The following is a 12869-nucleotide window of genomic DNA, read 5'->3' on the forward strand; positions in this document are numbered from 1 at the left end:
TGTCCAAGCTGATTCCAAGGTTTGAGAAGTTGGCAGTGTCCGCAGTTACTCATGGTTATGACAGAAATTCTTAATAAGTTGTATGGACCCAACTGTTAATAAATGGAAGTATTAGGTAATTCTTTTGGCTTAGATGTGCTGTGAAAAAGTTACTGCAACACTAAAGGGCACCATGAGCTGAGAATATATTGGGGGCATCTGTGGCATAGGCGAAAATACACTAAGACCAAGGTCACTTCATTGTTCATTTTCTACCTAAGAAATTCTGTAAATAGTTATATATGAAAGGAAAAAAATATATACAAATATACATACAAAGTTTGGATTTTTATTGAAATCTTGTGTTAGGTATCAAACAAAGTCTGCTTTCTTCAGATAAAAATATTCTCTCAGATGTCTCCAGGTAACTGCTAAGTCTAAGTTGGTCCTTTAATGTCTTATTTTATTTTTATCGTCCTCATGAAATGTTCACATACACTCAGGATGTTCCCAAAAGAATTTTTATCGTGTAAAGGATCGTACGTGACGACCTCTACCACTGCCTCCACTAACAAACTTTCCTCTTGAGCCTCCACTGCCGCTATTTGCACTTGCCCAGGAAGGTCCAAGGCCCCCACGACCTCTGGAAGCACGGTCACGAGGACTTGGGCGGTAGCCTACAAAAGAAAGAATATAGTTTTTAGTCATAACATCCTTTCCTTTCCCACTACAGAAATAGTAATCTATAAAACTGAACTCAAATTAAGATAGGAATTACGCTTTGCTCCTTTAAAATCCATGTGCAGGTTCTGTAAATGTGGTGAATACTGCTGAATTATCCACTTTAAAAAGGTAAATTGTATGATATGTGAGCATTATATCTCAAATAAAGCTGCTGTAAAAAAGAAAATGCATTTGAAACTAAAAGCTACTTCTGGTCAGAAGAGATCCAGACTTGATACAGTAGGGGTTTAGGAAAAACAGGTTACATGCCTACACACACAAGGCAATATTGTAAACAAAAACAGAATATACTGTATGAAGATATCTCTATTATTAAAATACTTTGGTCAAAAAGTACCTTAAGGATTGGCTTTCATTACTGAAATATAAAAACAGAGCATGGGTACACCTGGATGGCCCAGTCAGTTAGGTGTCCAACTCTTGGTTTCAGCTCAGGTCATGATCTCACGGTCCTGGGATTGAGCCCTGCATTGGGCTCCGTGCTCAGTACAGAGTCAGCTTGAGATTCTCTCTCCCTTTCCCTTTGCCCCTCCTGTTCATGCTCTCTCTCTCTTTCAAATAAATAAAATCTTTTAAGATTACGAAAAACACTGTGAAACTGCTCAGATTACACACATAGTTCAGAATCCAGAATTTTGATTATTCCTACAGGAAATATACATTGGGCATTCATTTGCAGATATAAAATTAAATTGCCTTTAGAATAATAAGTCTATATCCTAAAATATTCCCTCCAAGAATTAGAGTATATGATACACGACAATTTGAAAAGGAGGATTCACCTCCCTCTCTCGGCAATATCAACCAGGAAGAACGTATACCTGTAGAACTAAGTGGCCGTAATGGTGGAAGAGGGCCCCTGTTAAAGTTGCTCTGGCCTCCTCGACTTTCATTGTAAGTTCCTCGAGGAGTATTCTGAGCACTCCAACTGGAGCCTCTTGTTCCCTCCCGACGACTGTAGTTTCCTAAACACAGATAACACAATCAAAATCTACAACTTCAGTTGGATTAAAAAAGATTCGACACTTGGGGCGCCTGGGTGACTCAGTCAGTTAAGCATCTGCCTTCGGCTCAGGTCATGACCTTGGGGTCCTGGGATGGAGTTCCACATATAATTTAAAGTATAATTTCTACGAGCACATTCAGGTAGTTTCTAAAATCTTGAAGCATTTTTTAAATAGGAATAATGTTTAATAAATCTAAGAAGCAAAAAAATATCATGCAGTAAGAGCAGCCACCCTTAACAATCAATAAAACAAATTCTGTGTTTTTTTGTTATATTCTATAACAGCAGCTTTAAAAAGAAAAAAGATTTGTGTTTAAAGCTCTGCTGTGCAGTGGTCTCCTTAGTTCCCATATGGAGGGTGGCATTTTGAAATAGGTTATGACACAGGTGTACACAAGGTTGGAAATGGAATTCATTAACAGATAAAATCTTGAAGCAATTTAAAATGGATTAAATGGGGGTGCCTGGCTGGCTCAGCCAGTAAAGTATGCAACTCTTGATCTTGGGTACTACCCAATCTCTACGCCCCATGTTGGGTGTAGAGATTTACTTAAAAATAAAATCTAAAAAAAACAACAACAACATACTGATTAAATATAACATCAAGAAGTAGATGAGAGACTCAATGGTGAACTACACAAAAGAATTCTAAGAGGGGCGCCTGGGTGGCTTAGTCGGTTAATCGTCTGCCTTAGCTCAGGTCATGATTCCAGGGTCCTGGGATCAAGCCCCATGTCAGGCTCCCCGCTTGGCAGGGAGCCTGCTTTCTCTACCCCCTGCTCATGATCTCTCTCTCTCTCTCACTATCCCTTTCTCTCTCAAATAAATAAATAAAATCTTAAAAAAAAAAAAAAAAAAGAATCCTAAAGAAATTGTTGGTAAGCAGAACTGTTTAGATACTACTCAGAATGTACAGATACTACTCACTCAGAAAGGATAAACACAATTCCCAATGTGAAAAGGAAAATAATTAGCCAGCTGACTTCTTTTAAACTTATCACTAAACAGGCAGTTAATTAAACATTAACTTAAAAAGGATTTTTTCTATCCAATAAAGTACTCTACAAATAGTTACCACTGGACTGAGGTAGTAACTTAATTGTAGTAACTAAAAAATACTTTATGTGAATCACTTACAACTAAATCACTTCTATTCAATACTCTAATATTCCAATACTCCAACCCATTAGAAAATATATATTAAGTAGTCACCCTTTGAAGCAGGTGGTGTGAAAAACCTATTCTGACTGTGAAAAGCACCCCGTCCTCCTCGATTGCCTGAAAATCCACCACGAGAAGAAATTTTCTGTGATACTTTGAGTGGCCGTTTGGGTGGGGGTATTCCATCTTGAGGGACCACTTCTTTACTCTCAGCTGCAACAAAGTCATCCACATGCATAGATGGTGGTCTGCTTGTGTTCTGTTTTCTCTGACGAAAGATATCATGGGGTCGTATACCCTGTCCAAATCCTCCCCTGCCCCTTCCTCTTGGTGGTGGCACAACATGAGCTCGTTTCGCAGGTTCAATGTATTCAGATTTCCCACTATTAAAACAAAAACACTCCATGAATGCTTTTTCCTTTTTTCATATTTCCAGTGAATATATAAGTCAATGTTTGCAATACTGAAGACTACATATCAATTATTTCTTCATTCAGTTGTGTTAATGCTGCAAATATCTCTATTACTCTCCAGGATATACAACAAAAGTAGCTAAGAATGGTACTCACATTTTACTGATATGACTAACAATTACTTAAAATAATCCAGTTCACCACTGTTCAAACCTTCTAAACTCTTTATAAAGTAAAACAATGTAACAAATGTACTGGGTATATCCCTGGCCAAAGTATTATCTTTAAAAAAAATTCCAAACAATATTCATGATTCAAGTATTATGTCACCTTCCTTTTTTCTCTATAGTTTTGTGTCTATCTTAAAGTACATTACAATAAATAAGCTTCCATGACCACAATCAACATCTTTAGTAGAATAAATTTTACCTTGAAGTTATAAAGGTCTCATGCTTGTGCTTCCCAAGTTTGAATCCTTTTGTAGTCTTAGTTCGCCCTGGAGATGATGGTTCTGACAAAAACGAGCGCTCTAATTCTGAATGCAAGTCAAAGTCACTACAGCATTTTTCAGAGAGCTCGATTAAGTCAACCTTCACCTGCAGTCATAAAAATTAAACAAAATGAGAAATACATCTTAAATGTAATTATTAATGTAACATTTAATTACAGAAATTCATATTTCCTGTAGATAATATTTAACTCTCATAATAAATAAATTATAGGTCTGCCCCTTTCCCTCATCCTTTTTTTAAAGATTTTACTTATTTATTTATTTTTAAAGATTTATTTATTTATTTGACAGAGAAAGAGAGAGAGAGACAGCCAGCAAGAGAGGGAACACAAGCAGGGGGAGTGGGAGAGGAAGAAGCAGGCTCTCAGCAGAGGAACCTGATGTGGGGCTCAATCCCAAGACCCTGGGATCACGCCCTGAGCCGAAGGCAGATGCTTAACGACTGAGCCACCCAGGCACCCCAAGATAGTTGCGTTTCAACATAAAAGTTTTTTAAAACAACAACTTCTAACACAAATATTTTAGATCTATGATGCTAAACACTGTAGCCACTAACCACATGTGCCTATTTAAATTTATGTTAATTAAGATTAAAACAAAAATAAAATTCAGTTCCTTAGTTATACCAGCAACATTTCATTACTCAACAGTCACATAAAGTTAATGGCTACTGTACTAGACAGGGCACTGAACATTCTGTTACTGCTCAATTTCTATTGGACAGAACAGTTCTAAAAAATCATTGAACAATTTATGCTAAAGGAGAAATTATTTTTTGTTTTTAAAGTTTTAAGTAAGCTCTATGCCCAACGTGGGGTTTGAACTCACAACCCTAAGGTCAAGAGTTACGTGCTGGGGGTGCCTGGATGGCTCAGTTGGTTAAGAGTCTGACTCTTGATTTTGGCTCAGGTACAATACTGTACCATACAATATATGGTACAATAACGTAACTGAAATCATCCTCCCTAATACAGCTCTGAGAAGCATAAATCGGAGTGCTTTAAATTTTAAATGTTTAATTATACTCTTACCTGTTCACAGTATTATGTTTAAGAACAAGAATTCCCATTTGTACCTACATTATTTTAACAAATAGATTCTTTACATTTCCCCCAAATTAAGAGCAGATTGCCAAAATACCATTCCCCACCTTGAACCCAAAAACAGGAATGAACTGTAATTTTGTGAGGTATTTTTCTCTATTCTATACCCTACAAATATAAGAAAACAAAGTGCTTCAGGGTACTTAGGCAAAAAACATAATTTTTCTCTAAAAAAAAATCTAATTCTCAACTACACAGATCACTAACTAGAAAGAACTGAGTGGTCTGGATTCCATTACTAGGCAATTGATACAAAAATAATGCAGTACTAGTACCCAAATGGGCTTTTCACAGCCATACAATATCTAACTTATTTTAGTGCTAATAATACACACAAAAAGCAAAAAAAATCAACAGTAACTTTTTCTAATATTTACTAATAAAATTACTCATACCAAATCCAGATCCGTATCAATCTCTTCAGCCTGAAATGGAGTGAACCACATGGATTTCAACTGATCATCCATGACATCAGCCAGCACATATGCAGTCCTAGAACAAGAAAGGTATTTGGTAAAACACAGAGTTCCAAAATCAAATATTTTAGCTTATGTTCTAAGCAAAATCTGAAAAGGTACAATTAAAAATGGTACCCTCAAAACTATTAGTAAAATTAGTACTTAAAACCAAGTTTATTACATGTACTAATGCATACAGAAACTGTATATTTAACTTTTCTAAATTTAGGGAATAATTCCATCAAACTGAATAGTTATTATGCTTCAAAGTACACTGCTCCAAAGATCAAGACACATATAACCTCTAGAACAGGGATCAGTGAACTATGGCCCCCATTCTGCAAGCCTGCTTGTATACAGCCTGTAAGCCAGAAACAGTTTATTTTTTCAAGTTCTTAAGTTTTTTAAAAAGCCATAAGAAACAAACGAAGCTACAGAAGAATATGCAACAGAGGCTGAATGTCACCTACAAAGCCTAGAATTTTTATTATCTAGCCCTTTACAGGAAAATAGTTTGCTGGCCCTCTTTAGACCCCAATCATTAAATACACATCATCTACTTAACCACAAAACATTGCGTGTTTTACCTATTGTTAAACAGATTCTGCAGAGATTCTGGAGCTGAAAGTACTGGTTCTACATCCTGGTCACCAAGAGGTAAAGGATCACCAGATGACTCCAGCATCTGCTTAAGTCCAACTACATTGTCCAACAAAGAATCCAGATTGTCATCATCTTTTGAATGTTCCTAGATACAAACAAAAGCAGAATAAGATGATACAGGTAAAACTAGAACATTTATGCTCATAATCTACTGACTCTTTAGAAAAGGTGGTATTTTTTGATTACTAAGAAATCTGCAACAATGTCAAAAACTTATCAACTTAATATTAAATATGTTCAAATAAAACAAACATGAAAAACACTTGTCATTTTATTTCTAAAGAATGGTAGTAGGGGGCACCTTGCATTCAAACAATAGATAATTAAAAAAACTATTGCTTTCTTCTTAAGATTCATAATAGTATGGAGGACTTCACCCCAAATTATTAATTCAAAGAGTATTTCAAACTTTGTAAGTACCCAACTAAGGGTTCACTCTTTAAAAAGGTCACTGTGAAAAACTTGTACTAGTCAAAAAGAGAAGAAAATGTATCTTGGGAATGAGCTGTTTTTATCTTGTTTCTGTTTTTGTTTTTCTTTTCTTTTTTTTTTTTTTTTTACCAAAACAAGCTTCTCTAGTTCAAGGAACAAATTTTCTGGACTTTCTTCTTTGCTTTGTAGAAGCTGTTTTAACTCTGCAGCATTAATACTCATTGTCCGTGATGGATGAGCTCCCTCTACTTCCATGAGACCACTATCATCTCCACAACATCCCTGTAAATGTCACACACAAGTTAAATTTGAGAGCACAGAAATTTGCAAAGATCTTCCAAACTTATTCAGATATTTAAGCCATTTGCGGCAATCTTCCCCTCAATGTTTTGGTTTTACATCAGTACAAATGGCTAGTTTTAAGAAAGATTTACTCAGCTCAAGGCTGAAATACATCTCTTTGAGTAAGACTCACATAATAAATAGGTAAATACACATATTCAATTTACTAGCAGCAAGATTTCTCAACAAAAACACCCAATGCAAATACAATGGCACTTGCAGGGCATGTAACATACTGACTGATACTCAATAAAATGCCTACTATAATAAAGATCTGATGGAACCTGGATTTATCATTCTGGAGTTAAGGCAAACAACTAAAGAAAACGGTAACTACCATATTTAACGTTATATTCGGTCATGAAAAAAGTTAGTACTTCCTGCTTTAAAAAGTAAGCCATATAATAAAATGAATTTTGGCGTGATAATAATTTAATACTAGAAAATTCATCCAGCAAACCAAATCTTGGTTCATGAAAATAAACCTATCCACATTGTCACATATGATAGAACACTTAAGTAGTTCCAAATCTTTAGAAAACAATCCTATTTTATTATTTTTATTTAGGTATAATTAACATACAGTATTATATTAGTTTCAGGTATACAACAGTGAATAGATATTTGTATTCATTGAGAACTAATCACCACAATAAGTCTAGATACCACCTGTCACCATGCAAAGTTAATACAATATTACTGACTATATTCCCCATGCGTTGCCCATTTTATTTTTTAAATTTTTTTAAAGTTTATTTTTTTAGTAAGCTTTACACGTGGAGCTTGAACTCACAACCCCAAGATCAAGCGTTGCATGCTCTTCCAACTGAGCCAGCCAAGTGTCCCAGCTTAAATGGCTCAAAACGAATATGGTCTCTAAGAGGAGACTATATATACCAATCTACATGCAGGATTTAGTATTTTTAAATAGGCATTAACAATAAGAATTTTCTTTGGAGTTCCTAACATTTGTCTTATAACTGGACACATTTCAATGAAAATTATTTTTTTTTTAAAGGATTTTATTTGAGAGAGAGAGAGAGAGAGACAAGCACAAGCTGGGGGGAGAGGTAGAAGAGGAGGGAGAAGCAGGTTCCCCAATGAGCAGGGAGCCCGATGCAGGGTTTGATACCCAGGACCCTGGGATCATGACCTGAGCCAAAGGCAGATGCTTAACCGACTAAACCACCCAGGTGTCCCAAATAAAAATTACTCTTAATGGATTCCCACTCAAACTGACACTGTGCCTGAAGCATATTTGTACATTTCATAAAACACTAGACTAAGGAAGTCATTCACTGTTGTGTTAAGGAAGACGGTATATAGTTTTAATGAGAAATTCAATAAAACATTATCTATAAGAGTTTTATTGCTTTGTTTGGAGGTGAGGGTAAAGGGTAGGTTGACAATGGTCTAGCCTATGTTTTATTTTTTAAAAATTGAGGTAAATGAGTTAAAAATAATCAGAGTGCACTGACAGAAACAGACTACACAGGGTTCTCTTTAAAGAACTGTCCCCTAAATGTTGATAAAATGGACAAATTAATAGACTAGATATATTTTACAGAAATAAATATATTAACCAGGTTACAAATTATCAAGGCATCTTCTTCTTTTCTCACTCTGTTATTCATAGCACTCTCACCAAGAGATAGAAAGTTTAGTGTAGTTGAATCAGAAAACCTTACAGTGGTCATTATTTTTAAAGGTCAGAGAAAACAGACTAAACTAATCAGTTAAAGAAAGGGGGGAGGGGGCGCCTGGATGGCACAGCAGTTAAGCGTCTGCCTTCAGCTCAGGGCGTTATCCCGGCTGGAGTCCCACATCAGGCTTCTCCGCTAAGAGCCTGCTTCTTCCTCTCTCACTCCCCCTGCTTGTGTTCCCTCTCTCGCTGGCTGTCTCTATCTCTGTCAAATAAATAAATAAAATCTTTAAAAGAAAGGGGGAGGGGGCGCCTGGGTGGCACAGCGGTTAAGCGTCTGCCTTCGGCTCAGGGCGTGGTCCCGGCGTTGTGGGATCGAGCCCCACGTCAGGCTCCTCTGCTATGAGCCTGCTTCTTCCTCTCCCACTCCCCCTGCTTGTGTTCCCTCTCTCGCTGGCTGTTTCTGTCAAATAAACAAATAAAATCTTTAAAAAAATAAAATAAAAATAAAATAAAATAAAAGAAAGGGGGAGAAGTTATTTCCACCCAAAAACCTGCACATAGATGTTTATAGCAGTTTTATTCATGATCACCAAAACTTGGAAACCACCAGGATGCCCTTCACTAGGTGAATGAATAGAAAAAATGTAAGATAGTCACACAATGGAATATTATTCAGTGCTAAAAAGAAAAGAGCTATTAAGGCATGAAAAAACATGGAAGACTTGCTGTATACTGTATGATTCCAATTACCTAACATTCTGGAAAGGCAAAACTATGGAGGGTTTTGGTAAAAAGATCAGTGGTTGCCAAGGGTTAAGAGGGAAAAGATGAATAAGTGGAGCACAGAAAATTGAAGGCAGTAAAATTATTCTGCAGGACACTAAAATAGTGGATACACATCATTATACATTTGTCAAAAACCACAGAATGTTCAATGCCAAGTGAACCTGAATATAAACTATGGGTTTTGACATGGATTATGATAATGTGTCAATGTGGATATTGGTATGGATTGAGATAATGTATCAATGTAAGTCCATCAATATATCATTGTAATGCAGAAGGTTGGTAGGCTGGTAGTAAGGGATATTAGGGGATAACAGAAGATAGTAGGGAAGACTGTACAATAGTAGGGGAGCCTGTGCATGGGGGAGATGGGGGAACAAGGAGTATATGGAAACTTTCTGTACCTTCCACTCAATTTTGCTGCAAACCTAAAACTGCTCTAAAAAATCTAAAAAAAAAAAAAAAGGATTTTTGAATTGGGGCGCCTGGGTGGCTCAGTCGTTAAGCATCTGCCTTTGGCTCAGGGCGTGATCCCAGAGTCCTGGGATCGAGCCCCACATCAGGCTCCTCTGCTGGGAGCCTGCTTCTTCCTCTCCCACTCCCCCTGCTTGTGTTCCCTCTCTTGCTGGCTGTCTCTCTCTCTGTTAAATAAATAAACAAAATCTTTAAAAAAAAAAAAAACTATGAATTAAAATATTCAGTACAATGCAAATTTTTCATCTCCCCATACTATTTCTTTTTCATTATTATGAGCAGAAATAGTTTTGAACAAAATAAAATGCATTTTACATTTTAATACACTTACTTTATACTAAAAGCCATCTTACAAAATCTAGGGTCAAATTTAGCACAATTTGAAGTATTCTGTATACACACTACTATTAGAAGTAGTAATAAAGAATTTTTAAGAAGATTTTTAAAAACATACTCTACAAAATTATTTCAGGAAAATGAAAATTCTATCAAATTTGTTTGTAATACAGTTTCAAATCTCCTTATTCACTTGTCAAACACAGTTATTTGTATTAAACACAATGCTTCATAGTAAATATATTGCTTGTATATTAAACATAGTGTTAATTATAAATACTTATATTTACATAGTATAATTATAAATAAATATTAAATATAAGGCTTGTATTAGATCACACAAGACACTGTAAAAGTACTCTGGGAAAAGCTAGAAAGATATGCTTTCTGACCTAAGTGAGCTATTATTCAGAAAGTGGTGTGGGAAATGGTAAAAAAGCCTGTAAATGATCTATGAAAAAGAAATCTAATAACATGCTTTAAAGTGTACAGAAAGAAAAGTGATCTCAAAGGCTTCACAAAGTGGGATGAGTTAAACAGGCACTATGAACAGATTAGTTTTATCAGAAAATAGACAAAGAGACCAAAAGCTAAGAGAAGCATCGCCAAGGAAAGATGTGTATATATAGATGAGATTTAAGGATGATGGCATAGTATAAAATGTTTTCTAAGGAAGAAGTGGTTGCAAAGGGTTTTTGCCCGTAGAGTAAATAGTCTTGAATGCCATGCTAAAAAGCTCGGAATTTATTCAACAGACACCAAAAGTTATTGTAGGATGGAGGGACATGATTTGAGGTCTGATTTAGAAAGATATGAACTCACACAGAACTATTCAGAATATGTGAGAGAAGTAAATGTTTGGAAGGAAACTAGAAAGAAGGATGATACAATACTCTGCAAGAAAATATCAACAAAGGTGTAAGAATCAATTTTTAAAAATCTATATATAAATTCCAGAGTGGAGAAGTACAGTAACTGAAATAAAAAATTCAGTAGAGGGGCTCAACCTTAAAGACAGGTCAGCTGAGATGATCCACTTTAAGGAACAGAAAGAAAAAAGAATGAAGACCCACAAGCAAAACCTCAGAGACCTAGGGGCACCTGAGTGGCTTAGTCATTAAGCGTCTGCCTTCGGCTCAGGTCATGATCCTAGGGTCCTCGGTTTGAGCCCCACATGGGGCTCCCTGCTCAGCGGGAAGCCTGCTTCTCCCTTTCCCACTCCCCCTGCTTGTGTTCCCTCTCTCACTGTGTCTCTGTCAAATAAATAAAATCTTTAAAAACAAAACAAAACCTCAGAGGCCTGCCAGGCACCATCAAGAGCACCAACATACATATAATAAGAATCCCAGAGAAAGAAGAAAGAGAGAGTCACAAAGAATATATGAAGAAATAATAGCTGAAAACAGCCCAAATTTAATGAAAAACATTAATCTATATTTCCAAAAGGATCAACAAACTCAAAGACACTCATATTTAGCCACATCATGATCAAACTATTAAGAACCAAATACAGAGAATCTTGAAAGCAGCAAAAGAGAAGTGACTCAGCTAATTAAAGGGATCCTCAACAAGATTAACTGATTTGTCATCAGAAACCAATGGAAGCCAGAATTTAGAGGAAAGACATATTAAAAGTGCTGAAAGAAAAACGCTATCAACCAAGAGGTCTCTATAACTGACAGAACTATCCTTCAAAAAAGAGGGAGAAATAAGACATTCCTAGATTTAAAAAAAAAAAAAAGAGAGAGAGAGAAAGAGAGAGAAATTCACCAGTAGCAGACCTACTCCACAAAAAATACTTAAGGGAGTCCTTCAAACTGACATGAAAGGACATTAAATAGCAATTTAAATTCACATGAAAAAATAAAGAATGTCAGTAAAGTATATATAGGTAAAAGGCAATATTAACATATTTTTGTTTGTAACTTTTTCTTCTCCTATCTGAATTGAAAGACAACAAAATAAAGCAATGATGATAAAACCGTGTAGATGGGCTCATAATGTATAAAAATGTAATTTACATGATAACAGCAGCACAAAGGAAGGGAATAAAGCTATACTGTAGCATTTTTTATATACTATTAAAATTATGTTGTATTAATGTGAAGTAGATTGTATTCAATTAAGGTGTTAAATGTAGTACTCAGGAAAACCACTAAGAAAATAACAAAACAAAACAAAACAAAAGAAGTAACAAAAAAAGTTAAAATGGGGACGCCTGGGTGGCTCAGGAGGTTAAGGGTCTGCTTTTGGCTCAGGTCATGATCCCAGGGTCCTGAGATCAAGTTCCACATTGGGCTCCTTGCTGGACAAGGAGCCTGCTTCTCCCCCTGCCTGCTGCTCCCTCTGCCTGTGCGTGCGCTCTGACAAATAAATAAATAAATCTTTTTTAAAAAAAGTTGAAATGGCAAAGTAATAAATATCTATTTAACACAAAGATATAATAAAGAGAGAAAAGATTATACAGGAAGCAAATAAAACAGTCACCAGACATACATCCTATCAGTAATTAGACATACATAAATTGATTATACCAATCAAAAGAAATTGGCAGAATGTAAAACACACACAATCCAACTATACGGTATCTACAAGGAACACACTTTATTTATTGATTGATTGACTTTTTTTTTTTTTTTAGTAGTCTCCACACCCAACATGGCCCACACCCAACTCACAATCCTGAGATAAATAGTTGCACGCTCCACCAACTGGGCAGCCAGGTGCCCTAAGAGACACACTTTAGATTAAAAGATACAAACAGATTGAAAGTAAAAGGGTAGAAAAAATATAACTAAAACAGAGCTAGAGTGGCT

The 12869-nt window shown here is 35.9% G+C and overlaps 1 protein-coding gene across 3 annotated transcripts in view; it reads right to left on the reverse strand.

Moving 5' to 3' along the window:
• Positions 1–308: 308 nt before the first annotated feature.
• VIRMA (vir like m6A methyltransferase associated) overlaps positions 309–12869 on the reverse strand; it is a 60838-nt gene continuing 48277 nt past the window's right edge. For 2 of the 3 annotated variants that reach the window (XM_034668312.1, XM_002929426.4), the window contains exons 18-24: positions 6600–6752; positions 5963–6123; positions 5313–5409; positions 3733–3899; positions 2942–3273; positions 1545–1688; positions 309–656 (exon numbers count right to left, since the gene is read on the reverse strand). In XM_034668312.1, the coding sequence (XP_034524203.1) occupies positions 502–656; positions 1545–1688; positions 2942–3273; positions 3733–3899; positions 5313–5409; positions 5963–6123; positions 6600–6752 (1209 nt within the window). In that variant the 3' untranslated portion in view covers positions 309–501. The remainder of the gene's footprint in view (positions 657–1544; positions 1689–2941; positions 3274–3732; positions 3900–5312; positions 5410–5962; positions 6124–6599; positions 6753–12869) is intronic. The other variant, XM_034668313.1, reaches the window with a different exon arrangement.

The sequence above is a fragment of the Ailuropoda melanoleuca genome, chromosome 9 (assembly GCF_002007445.2).
Source record: "Ailuropoda melanoleuca isolate Jingjing chromosome 9, ASM200744v2, whole genome shotgun sequence".
NCBI lineage: Eukaryota > Metazoa > Chordata > Mammalia > Carnivora > Ursidae > Ailuropoda > Ailuropoda melanoleuca.